The 20,787-nt window shown below is 43.9% G+C and overlaps 2 protein-coding genes across 2 annotated transcripts in view; one reads left to right on the top strand and one right to left on the bottom strand.

Annotated features, from left to right (window-relative positions):
• EVC (EvC ciliary complex subunit 1) overlaps positions 1-13,770 on the bottom strand; it is a 72,195-nt gene extending 58,425 nt beyond the window's left edge. The window contains exons 1-2 of the mRNA XM_072126098.1: positions 13,426-13,770; positions 4,022-4,153 (exon numbers count right to left, since the gene is read on the bottom strand). Of these exons, the coding sequence (XP_071982199.1) occupies positions 4,022-4,153; positions 13,426-13,587 (294 nt within the window). The 5' untranslated portion in view covers positions 13,588-13,770. The remainder of the gene's footprint in view (positions 1-4,021; positions 4,154-13,425) is intronic.
• The window catches only part of EVC2 (EvC ciliary complex subunit 2), a 71,657-nt gene continuing 64,639 nt past the window's right edge, over positions 13,770-20,787 (top strand). The window contains exons 1-2 of the mRNA XM_072126097.1: positions 13,770-14,172; positions 18,502-18,547. Coding sequence (XP_071982198.1) covers positions 14,005-14,172; positions 18,502-18,547 — 214 coding nt within the window. The 5' untranslated portion in view covers positions 13,770-14,004. The remainder of the gene's footprint in view (positions 14,173-18,501; positions 18,548-20,787) is intronic.

Raw genomic sequence — 20,787 nt, 5'->3', positions numbered from 1 at the left:
ATACAAACTCTTTGCAGATGTTGACCTGGGTGGATTTGAACCCAGGACCCCAGCACTGCAAGGCAGAAGTGCTACTCACTCAGCCACTGTGCTGCCCTATGAAAAAGTTATTGGCCTCAGGAAATGGTAACATTTTTTGTATAAAAGGTAATTTTTTTAAATCATTAGAACAAACCGTAATAAAACCTATATAAATTTTGTTTCCTCCAGCGATCGTATTGACCAAAAGAATAAAGTAAACTTGTGAGTCCACAAAAAAATGCTTTTTTTCTAGAATTTCATCGCATTTAGAATTTTTTTTTCAGCTTCCCAATAACCCACATGGAATATGAAATTAAAAGTTAGGGTTTTTTTCGTCCATTTCTCTCTCTCCACCTTCAAAAATCTTTTTCATTTTCCTTTGTACGGAGCTGTGTGAGGTGATGAGCTGACGTTTTCATTACTACCGTTTTGAGGACTAAGTGACCTTTTAATCACTTTTTATTCCTTTTTTTATGTGATGGTGTAAAGGTGACATTTCAGACAATTAGGCGCCATTTTCCATTATGAGGTCACCGCCGAGAATAACCGTTTCATACTTTGATAGATTCTGCATTTTGAGACGGGGTGATATCATGTTTGTGATTTTTACTGTTTATTATGTTTTATATCACTTCTTGGGAACCAATTTGAATTTTTTAAATTTTTTTTTATGTTTTTGAATTTTTTTCTTTTACTACAGGGTAAACTTCTACAGTCCCCGGGTTACGCACCAGATAGGTTGCATAGGTTTGTTCTGAAGTTGAATTTGTATGTAAGTCAGGAACTGTATATTTTATAATTGTAGATCCAAACAAAAAAATGTTTTTGCCCCAGTGACAATCGGAGTTTCAAAATTTCTAGCTGTAATGGGACCAAGGATTGTCCATAAAGCTTCATTACAGACACCTGACAGCTGATCATTGCAGTCTGGGACTATAGTAACATCCAGAGAGTCACAGGGGGTAGAGGGGTCCATCTTTAACTAGGAGTCATCTGTAAGTCAGGTGTCCTTAAGTAGGGGACCGCCTGTATACTTTAGACCCTTTAGGGTACTTTAACCCTAGATGGTGTGATCGTTCCTATTAATACTACTGTATTGCAGTATATGGAATTTTTACACAGTATACATTACAAAGACCCACTGGCTCATTGTAACGAAAATGCAGAAACCAGACAACCACGGCCATCCTGTCATGGCAGCCTATCCACACTTCCTGGGACGATCTAAACAAAGATGGCGGCGCACATGAACCAATCTTAAATGCAGCAGATGCCAGCACCGATAGCTGGTTTAGCAGTGGGTGTTTGCTGCAGTATGCAGCCGTCTCCATCTCTGTATGCAGAGGGTTCAGTCCATAAGCCCTCTTCATGCAGCCTCCATACAGAATCCTTGGTGCAGAGCGTGAAGGAGTTAAAGACAAGGGGTGAAAAATGGAAATGCAAAAAACGAAAATGGCCTGGTCCTTTAAAGGTAAATATCACAATTTGAAGACTATTAATAAGACAATGCGTTCCCTACGTTGGATGATAATAGGATACCTGCATGTTTCTAGGTACTAGAACTGCAGATGGGTGTCTGAAATAACACTCCACCTGAACCCTCTAAACTTGACTTATCTGCTCATCTACATATGACTTTGGATGAGATTTCACATAAGAGACAAACTTTTAGAATGGAGATTTTTTCTCCCCTATCTTAAGGTGCTAGTAGTAGAATGGGATAAAATCTGGTGAATTATTCCCCTTAAAAGCTGCTGCTCCACTAATTTCGGCACAATTGAATTTTTTTCTCTAGCCCCTACTGTTCCTGAGTAATCCGGAGTAGACTGAGCTCCAAATATGCTAATTACACTCTGTATTGTCAGGTGGGTGGTCCTGCCCACAGCCCACTTGACATTAGCTAGAATATAAGGTAGAGAAAAAGAATTGATTGCCCTGAAATGATGAGAAATAGAGAAAAACCTGTTAAAGAATGCAAAGAGTTGGAGCCGGAGGAGGTGGTGAAGGGTTCTCTTTAAATGGCTGTCATGTAATATGGGTTTTAAGACAACCCCTTTAAACATGGATAGGTGTATTTCTAAGGACATATATTGGAAGGTGATTGGCCATCATTAGATCATATACAGAGACAAGTGTAAGGGGATCACACCATATTGGTGCCCACAACAGGGACTCTTAAAGGAAACCTACCATCAGGAATCTACCTATTAAAGGGGTTGTCTCAGAGCGCAAAAAAAAAAAAACTTACTGGTGGCCGGGAGGGGGCTTGTTTAAAAAAATAAACATTTACTTACCTCCGTGGTCCGTCCCACGGTCCCGTGCTGCCATCTCTCTGGTCCATGCCCCATGTAAACATACAAGGGCACAGAAACAATAAGGTGGTCAGCCACGCCCACACAGCGGTGGGAATAGGGACGGGTGGGCGTAGCCGGACTTCTCAACCGGCCAAAAGCTGAATGCAGTGCGGCTTTCATGCCCCTGTTTTTTACATAGGACATGGACCGAAGAGATGGCAGTGTGGGACGCCAGAAGGGACCGTGAAGTCATGGCTTTTTTATGGTTTTGGACAATCCCTTAAAGGGAGATCTGATGGTAGGTTTCTAGGACCTAAACCATCTTTCCCTAATCCTAGAATACTTTCTATGCAAATATTCAGCAGAGGCTACTGTGGCGTAGAGTAGCCTTTGCTCATGCCCCAGTAGCCCCTGCCGAAAATTGGCATATTAGTCAGATAAAGTGTTCGAAATTGTTATAGGATTAGGAAAAGATAGTTTAGGGCTTACAATGTTACTAGGAACCTACTATCAGATCTACCTTAATAGCTACATTCCTGATTGTAGGTTTCCTTTAATGTCTATTTGGAAATGCATTGTTTTACATAATACATTGTATATATGAGGGTTTATGGCATGGGGTGGCGAACCTATGGCACGGGTGCCAGAGGTGGCACTCGGAGCCCTCTATATGGGCACTCTTGCTATCACCCCAGGGCAGAGTTCGCCAGACAGGACTCAAGGCCTCTTGCAGTCCCAGGCAGCCCAGGACCCTAGAAGGAAGCTACAATGATAATCCAAACTTCTTCTCCTCCTTTCTACTGTATTGGTGTCCTCAGGTGCCTATACAATTTAATCCTGTGAAAGAGCAGAGGGTAATAAGTTACTGCTTAAATTGTCGCATTGGCACTTTGTGAAAAATATGTGATTTTTGGTTGTAGTTTGGGCACTCAGTGTCTAAAAGGTTTGCCATCACTGGTTTATTAGAGTGATCTCGAGTGGCTGATAAAAATGGATGACAACAGATCAAATATTCATTATAGTCCAGGATGCTTACAGGATAATATCCAATACACTCTGGGCCTCTGTGTTATATCTGTGATTAATTACATTACTTCCCCTTATGACTAGCCCACCTTAAAGGGGTATTCTCATCTCGGCATTCACATTTAATTTAACTAATCTGTCATTTATATACATTTTCAATTAGATGTTAATTACCTGTGAGAAGATAATTTATCACAAATGTAGTCATGTGGTCCCTTAGAAACCAGATAGCTTCCCTGGATACGACCACCTCTGTTGGAGGGATTGCACAAAGAAACAAAAGGTTATTGTATATGGAATGTCCGGGAGTTACTGCATGTCGCACAGACGTCCTGTGGTAATGATTGCTGAATCCATGTGGTCAGGCAGGACTCAATAGCGCAAGTCTGGCCACCGCTGCCAATATGTGAGGTGGTCGTATCCGAGGAAGCCATCTCGTTTCTAAGGGTCAACATGACTACAATTATGAGAAATTATCTTCACACAGGAACATTTTTTTTAACAACATACAAATGAAGAAATGTTTACATATGGCAAAAGATTTTAATTAAATGTGAATGCCCAGATGGGAATACCCCTTTAAGGGGAGTGGGTTCTCAACACAACTTTAATCTAGGTTGGACTACTTAAAAGAAAATTTGCGCAAACTTCCCAAATCCCTCAAAGCATTGATGACTTACCTCATCAAGGGGCAACAGTTTAGTGTCTTTAATTTTCTTCTTCTTCTTGGCTTTGGAGGCCACATCTTGGTTGCTTTGGTTTACATCAGGCTTGTGGTCCTCCTGGTTGTGAGTCACAACTTTCTGCTTTACCTGGAAGATATCCAATAGTCATTGCTGCTTAGATTTAAAAGGATTGTTCTTCAATATCAGATTGGTGGGGGTCCAAACGGAGCACCACAGCAGATCAGCCGTGGCTGTTTGTAGGCAAATACAGGCAGTCCCTGGGTTACATACAAGATAGGGTCTGTAGGTTTGTTCTTAAGTTGAATTTGTATGTAAGTCGGAACTGTATATTTTATCATTGTAATCCCAGCCAGAACTTTTTTGGTCTCTGTGACAATTGGATTTTAAAAATGTTGGGTTGTCATAGAACCAGGATTAATAATAAAGCTTCATTACAGACACCGGTGATAACTGTTATAGCTGTTTATTGTAGCCTGGGACTAAAGGACAATAAATTACCAATATCCAGAGGTCCGTTTGTAACAATGGGTCGTATGTAAGTCGAGTGTTCTTAAGTAGGGGACCGCCTGTATAGACATTAGGAGATTTATCATCAAGTTTCTGAAGTAAAACTGTTCTAGTTGCCCATGGAAACCAATCAGAGCCAAGCTTTAATTTTATAAACAGCTGTGGGAAAATGAAAGCTGAGCTCTGATTGGTTTCCATGGGCAACTGGAACAGTTCTGCTCTCAGAGATTTATGATAGATCTCCCCCAAATAGTGTTTCTGCCCCTAGTACATTTGTAGGGCAGATAAGCAAATCCATTCAAATATGATTATTATCTCTACATGATTCGTTAGAAATATACAGGTGCCCGTACTACTAGTTTAAGACCCTGTACAGCGCTTTTGGAAGCCATTTTAAACCTAACACACTCCTTCAAATAATTTATGTTAAAATGTAATGATGTTCCCAAAATTAGTCCCCTAAATGAGCCATGTCTAGAGACTGAAGGCGCCCATTGGATGTGACCAAATCAGCCAAGGCCGGAGGCTATAGACCAGAAAAATAAGAAATAAAGCTTGGGCCAGACAATCCTGAATCTGCCCTTTTCCAACCCTAAAATTAAAACCTCTGGCATGGGCGATATCTCGCTGCTACCTTGAAGTCCTTGTGCTGCGAGTCAGTGAAGGACAAAGTTAAGGTTGACACTTAGTTAAATGTGACATTTCTCCAAGTCTCCTCATTTGTCGTCACCTTTGCGCTTTCTTCATCTTGTGCAGCCCCGAAGCTCTTTAATCTTCTCACTTCTACTCCGCCGGCAGCCACTTGATCTCTGTCACTCTGTTCCCACATGTTGTTACGCGCACTAATCACTCCAGAGGCACTTAAAGGGAGTGGGACCTATAGATGCTTATATAGAAGCACGTACCCGAGATTCTCTATTGAGAATAAGTGGTTCCTCGATACCTATAGAAGCTACTACTTCCGTATACATAATGGCGAGATATCAGCTCGCTATTCATTACAGCCAATGAAGAGGTCACTTAATCCATTGAGAATGTGGGAAACTGAAGGGGGTTGAGCACAACAATGGGTTGATGGCCATGAAAACTTGGAAAGTTAGGACATGTTCTATCTTTTCCACATGTGTGCGGCACCATATCGGTCTGTGAGTCTTTTGCCGTGTATGGAGGATGAAGGGACAGGCCGCAAGATGTTTGTGTGAATGCAGCCTCAGAGTGAGTGGGAGGGCTATGCGCTCACTTTTAACTCCATCCTTGAAACATCTCTCCAACCAATGATGTAGTAGTGGTGTTCACGGAGGGGGTGCGCATACAGTAATAAGTCCCCTGACTCACCGGAAGTCTGCAGGACAGGAGAAATGACAGGAAGTCCATACACCGGCTGCAGGCACGGTCAGGTGACGCAAAACTCAGATGGGCTGAAGTGGTAGAGTGCAATACAGTTGACCCTATTAGCTGGTTTTGCTTTGCCTGGTAAGGTTTAGTTGTGGCTATCCCCTTTAAATGAAATCTAGCACAAAATCAGGTACACTTACATGCTGGTGTGTACCCCCTTTGGCAGGATCCACTCTTCTGTTAGCTACTTATGCCCTTGTTTTTACTAAAAAAAAAATAAAAATATGCAAATGACCCAAAGGAGCACCTGGCTCTATAAATGTTAATTGAGCCTGGAGCTCCTCATCCTCATTTGCATAATTTTGAAAGCCTTTTTTCGTAAAAACAGGGGCATAACAAGTTAAAACAAGAGTGGATCCGGCTAAAGGGGCACACACCACAATGCAATTGTGCTTGGTTAACAATCCTTCATCTTTGTGGTATATAAAAACTTTTGGAATCAGAAAAGGTACATGTAACTCTGTTTCCGGTTATCATGTCACTTTGTGGACTTGCTGATGGAGGGTGGGCCCACAAAGTAATTTTATCTAGCGCTCTAAGGATTCCTGCATTGTCCACTAGTGCACCCATTTTCTTCTTCCTGGGGGCACATAAACTATTTTGTGCAACATCTCCAGCATATGGGGGCAGCAGGAACTTGTACCTGAAGTGGCCAGCTATGATGGCGGCTAGGCCGCAGCTGTTGGTTACTCATGAAGGCCTCATCCACAGCAGTGTGTGTGTAGAAGGTACGTCCCTGAGGCTGTCCCAGTATAAGTGTCTATCTTCCCAGCAGATGTTATGTGCGAGGCCAGTGATGTTAGTGGCAGGCCAGGGACACACAGAGAGGAGATTCTTCAAAACTCACAGTACATTTTATTGGCAGGCTTCAAACAGCAGCGAAACAGCCGGCTGGCAAAAAATCCTTCCTTTAGAGGGCTAGCAGGGCTGTAGATTGGATGACTGTGGAGATAATCATCTTGCAGGAACGTTAGTGTGGTCAGTGGTAAACTTCGCTGGACAGAATCTCCTATGATGCCCGGTCGGCTCTGCTTTATCAATAGCATGACAGCAATTTCTGCAGTAGCAGTACACAGAGACACAGAAATCTCTAGAGAGACAAATCTCAGGAGTCTCAGGAGAAAGAGACAAATCTCAGGAATGAGATCCTAATCTCAAGAGAGACAAATCCAGAAAGACTCAAGAGTTCTAGACCAGACCTTGGCATTGTACGGCCCGCGGGCCACATCCGGCCCTTCAAGTATATTAGTCTGACTCTCTTAAACCATTTAAATTTCTCATGTGGCCCCATGGGAAAATTAATTGCCCACCCCTGTTGTAGACAGAGCCTAAACTTATAGACCTTGGCATTGTACGGCCCGCAGGCCATATCTGGCCCTGCAAATGGTTTTTTTTCTTAAAACTTGCACTGCCACAAAAAAGAGGGAGGATGGAATGGGGGGCAATATAAATGGGGGCATAAGGAAAGGGCACATTATAAATGGGGCATAATGGAGGGAGAATTATTAAAGGGGGCATAATGAGAAAAGGAATTATAAATGGGGGCATAATGATAAGGACATAATCAGAGGGGCATAATGAATGGGGACTTAATGACGGGCATTATGAAGGGTGTATAGTGAGAGGTGGCATTATGAATGGGGGCATAATGAGAGGGGGGCATTAGGTATTGGGTAGAAGTGAGTTAAGTATATTAGTCTGACTCTCTTAAACCATTTAAATTTCTCATGTGGCCCCATGGGAAAATTAATTGCCCACCCCTGTTGTAGACAGGGCCTAAACTTATAGATTTCCTCTGTCTGGATACTCTCAATTTCCACCAAATTCATTGGCTGGCATTGCGAAGCCTCAAGAAGGTTACAATAGTTCCTGGTAAATAAATCCATTTAAAAGCAAAATACACTTGTGTAACACTCTGTGGTCAGTATATGGTAGCAAAGTATTGCTGAGCAGGTCAAAAATGGGGGAAATGGAAAGGGTGACAAAGCCTTAAAAGAGCTAGGGGCTTGAAGGTGGCATGGGAGAACTGGCCAAACTCTCTCCAGCCAGCTCCAGGAAGCTAATTGAGCGTAGAGTTTAGTAAGGGCCAGTCCTGCGGGACATTACATTATGTAAAATATGTATAAGGGTTTATAGAAAGATGAAATGAATGCACTTGCAGATTTAGCCACCCCACCACCCGGTACACCAAGAAGTTCTTTTGCATGAAGCTTATTTTAATCTACTCTAAAATGACAGATTACTGGAGAACAGGAAAGATATGTCAGCTAATGAAGAGCCTTATGATATGTGGGGGTGTTGGGGTATTGAGATGTAGTGACCACTCCGGTGAGGCCTACTTGATGAGCACAGTCCAGTAAATCTACACTTATTGGATCTGTAAATTCGCTTTAGTTCTGAATGATATGTTTTATGCTACCTTTACTTTCACTCCACCTTGACTTGTTGTTTAACCAAGCGCACAAAAAAATGGTGGTAGGTTTTGACAATATAACAGAAAAGCTGCTGCTCTGATTGTAGAATTAGCGCTTATTAAACCCCCCGCATGCATTACACCTGTATAGAGCGGATCTCATACACGACGACACGATGACCCACATCCTGAAGACTCTGTTATTAGCGGACAATAATGGAGAAGAAAGGGGAGTATAACTAAGGGCTCCTTGTTATACACATGGGCCCGGATCATGGTCAACAATAGGCACAATACAACACAGCGAGGCTTGGTCTCTTCATGAGAACGATGACCCCTGTTACCACGGCGACACACTGTATACGAGTATTGTTAGTGACGGTCGCCTGGTTCAGAGATATGACAGGCGGAGGTCTAGCGGGATTATTCCTTACAGCTATCCAGTATGTTGACGTCTTGTGCGGTCCCCATATGCCGTTCTTCAAACTGGGTTATTACCAGGCTGCTGGCATGTGATAACCAACATCGCAGGTTTCACCGCTCCCCCCTCGGCGATATCATCGCTGACATTTGGAATTATCACTGTCATCTGATGTACATAGAGAGTCGTGTCACAGCGAAAGATGATGGCACCTTATATTATCTCTACAACACGGAGCATACAAGATCTCCTCTAAGGGTCGGGGTGACTTTAAAAGTCAAAGTCTAATAAATTCTTTTAGGGTTTGGCCAATAATAAAAAAAAGGGTAAGAACAGTAAAGTGTTTGCTTATTCACTCATCTATTTCTCTATTCAGTATGTGATCTGTGATTTTCATGGATAGAATACGGGCCCTTTATTTTCTATTTCCTTCTTTGTTTTTTCAACAGTCCAATGAAAAATTATTTTTGTCACCTTTGATGATTGCGGATGACAATAGAAGTCTAAGCGTCCGTAAAAAAAAATTAACCTGTAGTCGGATGTGAAGAGAACCAAATGCTGATAAAAAAAAAAATGGGAAAAAAATGAAACAAAATGGATCCATATTTAAAGGGGTGATCCAGACATAGTGGGGAACATTTACTTACCTGGCGGCTGGAGTTCATCCAAAGTGCATTGTCCGACGATCATACACTGTGCCGCGATTCACGAAGCTCGTGCGCCCGATATCCTGCATGTGTCTCTTCCCCACTCAGGTACTCCGGAGTTCACCTTCTTCTTCCTGGTGCATGTAAGTGCTTTGTCTTGTGACACAATTTTAAAGTTAAATCCCGCGCTCTGTCCGAATCAGTCGGATCGTCTGGCGGCACGCCCCAGATTTCTGTCACATGAAAGCCAGCACTGCTGCGCCACAATCCGATCGCATGCGGCACAATCCCCTGCTAAATACCTGCCCCAGCGGCGCAAATCCCGAAAACCATGAACAGTCCGACGAAAGTGCGATCCGCGACCCTTAGTAAATAAGCACGAGTAAGTCAGGCCCTCTCCACAGGATAGAGCCTAACTTGCTAATCGGTGGGGGTCTCAGTCATGGGGAACCCCACGGATCTTGAGAACTGAGGCCTGGAGTAGTTAGTCGCGCATGCGCTGGATGCCCTGTTTATCTCTAATCTTTATCAGTATCCACGACCAGCTGCTCTCTGTATCTCGACTACAGTAGGGGTACAACGGATCCCCATTCTCGGGATCCATGGAGGTTTCATCACTGTGACCCCCACCGATCAGCAACATAGGTCCTACCCTGTGGATAGGGCCTAACTTGCTATGACTAGAGACCCCAGATGTGCGACAGACATAACAGTGGGAAAAAGCCTTTTGCCTGTAGTCTGCTGTAGTCTTGGTTGTCTATATCAAACAATCATATCTTACATAAAATGTTTAAAAAGAATTTAAAATGAAAGCTGTACTGTGATTGGTTGATAAGACGGCTTTTAGACAGTTTCCCCCATTATTTCCGAATTACATGAGCATTTATGGAACAAATAACATATTTCACAAACAGTGTCAATGAGTTTTGCTAATATCATTCACATAAATTGACAAGAACCAAGGGCAAAAACTTGACCTGTAGTGTAAACCTCATGTACCTTAAGGTCTTGTCCCGGTTCCACATCTTCAGGGGAACAGAACAAGCATCGAACGAACCGTCCCCAGAGGATGAAGTTAATATGACAGCTGCCAACCTGCTCACATGTCTGTCATAGATACATCCACAAAAATATCCTAAACATCAGACCCATAGTGCTCCTCTGCTGAGACAACTGGAACCCATGAGATGGTGGCTAGTGGGCAAAACCATAGTCCCCTCCACAGGCCACATAGAGTGGTGGAGGGGGGTGGTAAGGTATTTATCCATTTTGTGGTGGTTCAACCTCCCTGGACTAAGATGGTCAATTGTGGTGCCTGTGATGGTGAAATAAGACCAGGCTTTAAAGGAAACCTGTCAGCAGAAATTATCCTAATTGTCAAGCAGCTGATCACTTTCAGTATCTTGTTTCTTTCATGACCTAGGAGGCGGAGATTAAAACACTGAAGTCAAGCTCTCTCTTCCTCAGAAAGCCGCCTTCACTGTAATTCATGGTCCTGCAGACAGAGACATCACTAACCAGATCTCCTGAAGTCCGATGCAGGATGTCAATGACAGCAGGAGGCTCCCCACCCTGACTTCAGTGTTAAACTCTCCGCCTCTATGACTTTATACAACCAATTTACACCTTACTTCAATGTTGATTTTCTTGATGATGCCACCACACTGGACCATGAAAGAAACATTAACTAGAAGGTGTTACGCTGCTGCACTATACTCTGGTAGTGGTTTATTAGGCCAATTGCTGATAACAGGTTCCCTTTTAAGACTACAAAAATAGAAATGGTGACACCGCCACTCATATGTTCTCAGTGGTGTTAGATGCATTTCTATGCTTCACCACAATTTGTGTGACTAGAAGTTACCACAATAATGCAGAGACTACAGAAGTATTGCAGGTATTATTTTCCGAATTCACATAATGCTGACAGCAGGGGACAGCAGACCCCCAACAGTGCCGGGATCTATTCACACTGCATCTGCAATCACCATTTACCATGTATTCTTGTAGGTTCCCAATGCAGATGCTAAACAGATGCCATATTGTCTACTGTGCTATTCCCTACTGTGCCCAGCAGTGCACCTACTACTAACAGTGCACACTTGTAATACCAGTCATGACAATGTGACCACATGTTTTAATATGCATGTGTAACACTATGTCACATTAGCAAAACCTCTGTCATCAATAGTGCAAGCAGTGTCCATTGATAATAGTGCCAGCAGCGCCCACCCTCATCAATAGTGCCAGCAGTGCCCACTCTCATCAATAGTTCCAGTGGTGCCCACTCTCATCAATAGTGCCAGCAGTGCCCACTCTCATCAATAGTGCCAGCAGTGCCCACTCTCATCAATAGTGCCAGCAGTGCCCACTCTCATCAATAGTGCCAGCAGCGCCCACTCTCATCAATAGTGCCAGCAGCGCCCACCCTCATCAATAGTGCCAGCAGTGCCCACTCTCATCAATAGTTCCAGTGGTGCCCACTCTCATCAATAGTGCCAGCAGTGCCCACTCTCATCAATAGTGCCAGCAGTGCCCACTCTCATCAATAGTGCCAGCAGTGCCCACTCTCATCAATAGTGCCAGCAGTGCCCACTCTCATCAATAGTGCTAGCGGTGCCCACTCTCATCAATAGTGCCAGCGGTGCCCACTCTCATCAATAGTGCCAGCAGTGCCCACTCTCATCAATAGTGCCAGCAGTGCCCACTCTCATCAATAGTGCCAGCAGTGCCCACTCTCATTGACAGTGCTAGCAGTGCCCACTCTCATCAATAGTGCCAGCAGCGCCCACAGACATCAATAGTGCCAGCAGCGCCCACAGACATCAATAGTGCCAGCAATGCCCACTCTCATCAATAGTGCCAGCAGTGCCCACTCTCATCAATAGTGCCAGCAGTGCCCACTCTCATCAATAGTGCCAGCAGTGCCCACTCTCATCAATAGTGCCAGCAGTGCCCACTCTCATCAATAGTGCCAGCAGTGCCCACTCTCATTGACAGTGCTAGCGGTGCCCACTCTCATCAATAGTGCCAGCAGCGCCCACAGACATCAATAGTGCCACCAGCGCCCACAGACATCAATAGTGCCAGCAATGCCCACTCTCATCAATAGTGCCAGCAGTGCCCACTCTCATCAATAGTGCCAGCAGTGCCCACTCTCATCAATAGTGCCAGCAGTGCCCACTCTCATCAATAGTGCCAGCAGTACCCACTCTCATCAATAGTGCCAGCAGTGCCCACTCTCATCAATAGTGCCAGCAGTGCCCACTCTCATTGACAGTGCTAGCGGTGCCCACTCTCATCAATAGTGCCAGCGGTGCCCACTCTCATCAATAGTGCCAGCAGTGCCCACTCTCATTGACAGTGCTAGCAGTTCCCACTCTCATCAATAATGCCAGCAGTGCCCACTCTCATTAATAGTGCCAGCGGTGCCCACTCTCATCAATAGTGCCAGCGGTGCCCACTCTCATCAATAGTGCCAGCGGTGTGCACTCTCATTGACAGTGCTAGCAGTTCCCACTCTCATCAATAATGCCAGCAGTGCCCACTCTCATTGACAGTGCCAGCAGTGCCCACCCTCATCAATAGTGCCAGCAGTGCCCACTCTCATTGACAGTGCTAGCAGTGCCCACTCTCATCAATAGTGCCAGCGGTGTCCACGGTCATCAATAGTGCCAGCAGTGCCCGCTGTCATCAATATCGCCAGCAGTGCCCACAGATATCAATAGCACCAGCAGTGCCCACAGATATCAATAGCACCAGCAGCGCCCACCCTCAACAATAGTGCCAGCAGTGCCCACTCTCATCAATAGTGCCAGCATAGCTAACTTTAATCAATAAAGCCAATAGTGGCCACTGTTAATAATAGTGCCCCTCAGGGTACCCCCACTATAAAAGTCACAGCAAATGAACTGCACTGCAGCCTGGTAAAGGGGAATCAGTAAAACAATAGAAACACAGATAAAACACAGATATATTGTGACACTGATGGTAATACAGACATACAGTCACTTACCTTCCTGGAGAGCAGAGGCAGAAGCACAAACCAGCACAGGAGCCCTGCAGCCACCGCTCCAGTGACAATGCCCAGCACCACAGCAGTGGCCAGTAGCCCAGGGACCACCTGGAGGGAGTCCACAGAGAAGCTCAGCACTATATCAGAGGAGCAGCTAGCCATGGCTATCCCCTGCTACAGCCACTCTCATGACAGCTTCTCCTGCTGTCCTATTGTTAGCTGCAGAGCCTCAAGGCAAATATCACAAGTTCTCAACTCAAGCAAAGTTTCCATGGAAGTTTTGCTCAAAACCCTCACTACAAATCCCATGATGCAAAGAACATAGTAAAGAGGGAGGGAGAGGAAGGAGAGGGGCTCACATTACTGCCCTGCACCAATCTCTACCAGGAGGAGGGAACTCACATTCCTAAAACTGTGTCCCAAGTCCTTCCTCCCCTCCTGGAAGTGCTCGGAGTATTTACACTACAATGTAACCAGTTCCGTGCAACTTGCAACATTGTATCAGTGGAGAGGCCACCATGGAGAAGATGCCAAGCAAGGGCTCCATGCCAAGCTGAGACCCCACCATTTATTATACACATGATGGAATATAGGGGGGTGGCAGGTCATCTCAGGGGTCACACATGGGCTGCACTGGTCTTATATGTGACTGTCCTGCACTCTACCATGGCTTCCTCAATATCCTCAAAGGACTGTGCCAACTGTGAGCTTTTGGATACGACCCCTGCAGCAAGTCTACTGGTTCAGGTAAGGTCACTGACCATTGTGATGTATCTACTGTAAGAGTTTGGATGGGGAGGTGGTGTCTGATTTTATATGGAGGAATAAGGGACATACCTAAAAATCCTAAATTGTATTTCTTCGACATGTGCAAGGCGTTAATGCATCGACTGATTGATATACTGTATATATTTATAGTATTACATAGAAGGGCAGCATGGTGGCTTAGTGGTTAGCACTACAGCCTTGCAGACCTGGGTTCAAGTCCCAGGGTCAACATCTGCAAAGAGTTTGTATGTTTCATCCTTGTTTTCATGCGTTTCCTCCAGGTCCTTTGGTTTTTTTCCCACTCTCCAAAACATACTGGTAGGATGATTAGATTGTGATCCCCATTGGTGACAGGGACTGATTTGGCAAGCTCTGTGCAGCGCTACGTAATCTGTGTGTGCTATATAAATAAATGTTATTATTATTATTTATTATAGAAAGATGTGAGATAGATACGTAGGTAGATAGGTATTTGCATACACACAGGTGAATGTGAGTTTCAATATTCTTCTGGTTGTCATAGGAAACCATCAACAAGTTGTTGGATTATGTACCTCTACCATAGCTCCTGCATGGCTGTGGGGCAGCTAGTATCATATTACAGTGTAAAGTTATGGAGTTTTGTATACTGTATGTACAGTGTAAAATGATGTCTGATTGTGGAATCATCCGCTGCTAGTATTAATACTATAGTATTGCTGATATATTCCTATGACTAGGATATGCCAACATTTTATGATTCTAAGAGGTGAGGGTCTAAAGCCTGGGACACCTATAAATCCTAATAATTTTCTTCACTGGAGTTATCTGCACAGTGGTCAAGTAACTGGGTCCCTAATTTTGTAGGGGACGTAGTTAAGAGTGCAGAATTTCACCAGTTTCTCAGTATTGGCGCCATACCCTACTGATATGCTATAATTTACTGGATAAAAATGTTTCATTAAAGGGAACCAGTCATCAGGAGCCATTTTTCTGGCTCCTCCATGTCACCATAGGCAATTATGTGCAATGTGCACACTGTTCTCTATGGGGACATCGTGAAGCCAGAAAAAGGGCTCCTGATGACAGGTTCCCTTTAATAAGTAACATCATTTGTCAGCTTTTTCTGGAATCTGGAATTCCATTCCAACTGGAATTGTATGTTATTTCATATGTATTTTATGGTTCAATTAAATTTCATATGTATTTTATGGTAATAGATAATACAATCCTACAATCCTGACCACAATATAGCCATCAACACAAGAAATGTGGGAGGCTAACAAAAAGTACCCCCCACAGTCCTCTGTTTCAAGACTAAGACACAGTCCTCTGTTGGAATAAGACACAGTCCTCTTCAGGCTACATTCACATGTCCCAGCCTGACACGTCCGGCGCTGGAGAGGTGACCCCCTCTCCATAGCGATCCACAGCGCACTGCCCGTAACACGGGGAAAGATAGGACATGTGCGGCACCGTATCGCTCCGTGCGACTATTGACGTCTATGGGGAACGTATGTACGGCCGGAAACTTGACGCCGTACATGCTTCACCCCAATACGGTAGTGTGAATGGGGCATTAATTTGTGTCGAGCACAGGGTCATAGGTCGTATAGTGTCATAGTTCAATGGGGCACACAAATCTTTTTTTTTGTCTTTTCTTATGCGCTTGTGTTTCTTTCTTTGGACTGTATGTATCTTTAGCCGAGATCAGCGCATCTGATTCATATTCCCATTCATATTCGGCTGCTTTATTTGGACATATTGCCGACTGAACAGCCAAACCGGCAAATTGACCTTCACTTCAAACTAGCCATGGCTATGACCTGCTAGGGGCCAATCATAACCAAGGCTATTTGCTAGGGACATCAATTTGCCGGATTCGCTTTTCGTCCAAGGGTCCACTCATCTCTAAGCTTTGGCTCCGGTTGCCGGTGATACTTGCCCCTATATTGTCTCTCTCTTTGAGCCTGTGTTTGTCTCTTTTTTCCCAACAATTGCAGTCTCCATGAGCAAAGATTGTCCAAAGCCAGAATCTGAGTCTGTCTGTAGGAGGTATAGAATTGTGCCTAAAAATTTGCTAATTTGAGCACGACATTGGGGTGCAGAAGGCAAAATTCAAAGAAAACATTTGTCTTGCACTTATACATTTGGAACATCAACAGACACCCACCGGCTATAATATCTTGACACCAGGGCGAAAAAATGTGCAATAGGAAAAAAAAACAAGCCAAAATAAAGATACAAGACAAGTAAGATGCCACTTTGTGCTTTATGCATATAAATATTCTTCCCTATTAGCAATGTAGGGGATCCAATGGGGCATGCAACAAATTTCGGTCTTTTCCATCGACATTAATGTGTAACATTGCTGTGCGAATGAGATTCGGCATCATAGCGACACCCTATGAGATCACTATTACTGGCAGGCCCCATACTGTAGGCTGCACATAGCGTACCAGTATAAGGAAGGTGTTCAGCTCATACCAATAATCCGGAGCTCGGCTGGAGATCTGAAAACTCCACATTCATTATTTGCAATTTAATATTCATTTCAATCAGTAATAACTTGTGAAATTAGTTTTCAGGTCTGGGAGAAATGACTCCGGCTTTGGGAATTGCTGCTGCATGGATAGAAGCCTATAACAATACTGGCTTTATTATGTATGCTGAGATTTTATCTGCTGTAATTGCAAATTCAGCTTCCTGACCCGGCCAGCGAAGGTATCAATCGCAAAGTGAAATTAGGAAAAATTAGGCAGGAAAGATGGTGGAGATTGTGTTAATTAAGGTCCAGCAATTTACATAGTAAGTTATGTGGTTTGTAGCTTTCACCAGTTCGAGAACATTACCGAGGTATCGTGTTCTTTCATCTTTGGGATAGGGGATCAATAGATGATTGGCGTCATTTACTTTACAGACCAATCTCATCACAGCCATTCATCACATGACCCGGTTATGGATCATTTGTGGCAATGCCAGGAGAAGCCATTCTGTAATGAACAGCATTGTCCTCTGAAGGCTTCGAAGAGGTCACGGCACACAAGTGCTGGGGCCCAGGGCTGCTGCGGGGGCCCACATAAGGCTGTATATGAGTAATCCATGGAGGGTGAGGAAGGCTTTATGTAAAATAACCATGAGGGGGCTGATTGGTATAATAAACTAGGGAATATTTTAGGGACCAGGAGACTCTTTCAGTTTCTAAATGTTTAATGCCGCCATATGAGTTCACTGCAAAGGGGCCTAATAAGGCTCTGTCACCCAGGGGCCTACTGAAACCTGGAGCCTTTCAGTGAGGGTGACCTGTGGATAGCAATCTACTTTGTGTCTGTCCAACTGCTGACCCCAACAAGGTCCCATTGTCACTAAATGATGGAGCGTCATGTCGAGCAAGTGCCCTGCCGCTCAATTGGATGCTATGGGTGTGTTGTAGAAACTGTCTTGCACACTTAATTTCCATAGTTCTCATAGGATTGAATGGAGCAGCAGGACACATGCTCAACCTACAACTCCATCAGTTGTAAGAATGGGACCCCAATTCCAATGGTTGACAGGGGTATGTTCTTGTGATCGGCAGCAGTCTGTTCTCGTTATTTGAACTTGTGATGAGCCGGACTCCGAACTTGTGATCATCTCTGGTTAAACCTAATTAAAGTGGTTTCCCAGAACTAAAATATTGTTGACCTATGTTTAAGATTGGTTGGGCGTCTTATACCATGTCCTTCTCCAATCAGCTGTTTAAAGACCGCACATAATTTAGGAGAACGCTGCATTCTCTTCACCGCTCACATAGCACAGCGCCATATATTGTGTAGTGGCCTTTTTTTGGTATTGCAGCTTTTCCTCATTTCTGGTATTGGAACCCTTGGTTTCCTATGTTAGGGATATTTTATTAATCATTTAACCCCCAAAAAAACTTGAAGAAACCACTATTTTGAGCTATTCATTACTTCAAGAATCTTCAAGTGATGATCTAAATTCTGAAAATGGTCACACAATGTTTTGCTTGCTTAAAGCGTAGGTGATATGAGAACAGTCTGTGCAGGGTGATTGTATATGATGCCCCCACGCGCTGACATAACCCTGGGCTCTAGCATAGTAATACGCCATGTCCCATCCCATGTAGTTTGCGTGTGAGTGGCATGTGTAATGCAGCCTCTTCATCAATCCTTCCTCTAGCTGCCCCCGGCTGAGGTCATAGCACTACATTACCAGGTCATGTATGAAATAATCTATTGATGTGGAGGAGCTGCCGATTAATCTCTGTGACGGCACAATTTACCTTTTTGTTCCAATTATATTCTTATTGTCTTTATTCTTCATTTATAGGAGAATGGGCGAGTGCCGGGAGAAGATCTCCTGATGTCTAAGAAAGGTTTGTGTTCTATTTCCTCTTTGTATTCTGAGTATCGAGGACACCGAGGACATTTCTCCTTATGGCTCATGTCCAGCTGTGACATTCAATCAAAGACTCACTACCTGGTACCTACATTTACACAGACATTAAAGGGGGGCTTCAATAGCTCTCCCCTGTCCAGCAGTCAGACCCCCACAGTTCATGGACACACAGGCTGAGCGTCTACTGCTCCATTAAATACTATGGATGCATCATAAATTGCAAACACAGCGCTCACTTATCTCCCTCACTCTCCTTCACTATCTATGAGAGCCGGAGATACCCAAGCGCTGTGCTCACAAATTTCTGCCGCTCCCATAGTATTGAATGGAGCATCAGGACACCTCCTTAACCTTCTGCTCCAGCCATGAGCATCTGACTCACACTCTCTTGATCTTTGGGGTCCCAGATGTCAGACCATCATTGATCAGAGTGGTATCCCCTGACTGGTGTGTCCGCGCTCTTTCCTTTAACTCGCTGTGGAAGAAATTAAATTGTCAAAAAACTTGCGAGAATTTTTGTTTTTATGTATAGTAGAATTAAATATTAAAAACACTTTAGTTTTCTAAGAGCTTATTTGGTTTCTCTCTTGTAGATGCTTCCTCTCGCACTCACTGCAGCTTGATTTTTTCCCATGTATAGGGAGATCCATAGGAAAAAAAACCCTGGTATCCCAGTGTGTCTGTTATAGCTGTGTTCTCACATGTGGTTAGAAACACTCATTTAAGCTAAATTCTAATCAGACTGATTAGCTGCTTCTCTGATGGATTTCTTTGAATGAGGGGAAAAACCAGCTTGCAGTGAATGTGAGGATAAGGCCTCTCGCCCACCAGTGAGTGCAGTCAGTAAAAATCACTCTATGCACTGAAGGGATCTCCTGACCCCAACCACTGATCGCTGAAATGACCTGACATGCTAAGCTGATTCCTGTGATCAGAGGTCAGGGGGTTGAATGGAGCAGCAGGACACATGCTCTACCTGTAATTTGAACTTGTGTTGGGGCTCCGAACTCATGATGGGGTTAGTGGCCCTATGGTCAGACCTCATATATACATGTATATACATTTATATTCTATATTATTAATATATGAGTGGAAATTAAATCACCAGCATAAGTGAACTCACCTCATACCCAGGATTTGATTGCTTTATGGTATCTAAATTCATACAGCAATAGGTGGGTCCACCATTACTGAGGAACCGCAATTTTGGGGTCTGATTTCTGTGTTGTTCCTCAGTTATCACTCCTGAAAATGTAAAATTAAATGGACCGCTGGGTCTTTCCTCTTTGGGGTGTCTCCCTAGTTCTACAATCAGCACTCTCTATGTCAGACCTCCTTGAATGGTAACACCCAGCGGTAGGTTTATTTCCAAGAGGAATAACAAAGGAACGAAGATTCTCTTAAATGATCCTATTTAATGTTTACTATTTCCTCTGTCTCCATCAAAATCCATCATGATAAACCAGGGGCACTTTCTTATTGATCCAGGCACTGTGATTGTGGTATCTTCTTATATTTCTTCCCCATGGCCTCCTTCCTTCTAAAATCACTTTTAAAATTGTGCTAATGAACCGGATGGGCTCCTGGGGTTGTAGCTTCATAGACTACAATCTGATCAGTAGGAGTCTGACCACTGGAACCACTAATCGCAAGAAAGGGTGTCGCTTCTCAAGCATGTGTTCTGTAACTGTCCCTGGGGGTGTTACCAGAGCGCCTCTGTGCTGTTGCCTCACAGGCAGTTAGAGGAGCCATTCCTCCTCTGAATGTGTGAGATATTACAACAGGCAGAGGGGGGGGGGGGGGGGCGTGCTGAGGAAGGGATGAGAGGGGATAAAGTGTAACAACCTGTGAAGTTACAACACAGAGGGCCTCTGGTAATACGGTATTTAGCATAATTTTCAAAGTTGATTTCAGAAGGAAGGAGGCCATGGATAACAAATATAAAAAGATTACCACAGTTATCATGATGGGTTTTGATATTAGATTTTCTTAAATTTCATATATCCAAAAATGATTATGAGGGCGGATTTTATAGGGAATGACATGCACAGATTATGGAATCCATTGGTGTTATTATAACGTTTATTGTAGAAACTGGTTGCACGCTATCTCCAGGCATAGAAAGGGTTATCCGTCCTTCTATGATACGTTATAGCTTTGTATTATAATCCCTCCTTATGTTTCGGAAGTTGTGTTTACCCCTCATCTAATCCCCTC

This window comes from Engystomops pustulosus, chromosome 1, assembly GCF_040894005.1.
Source record: "Engystomops pustulosus chromosome 1, aEngPut4.maternal, whole genome shotgun sequence".
Taxonomy (NCBI): Eukaryota; Metazoa; Chordata; class Amphibia; order Anura; family Leptodactylidae; genus Engystomops; species Engystomops pustulosus.
This window is presented reverse-complemented; position numbering and strand designations above follow the sequence as displayed.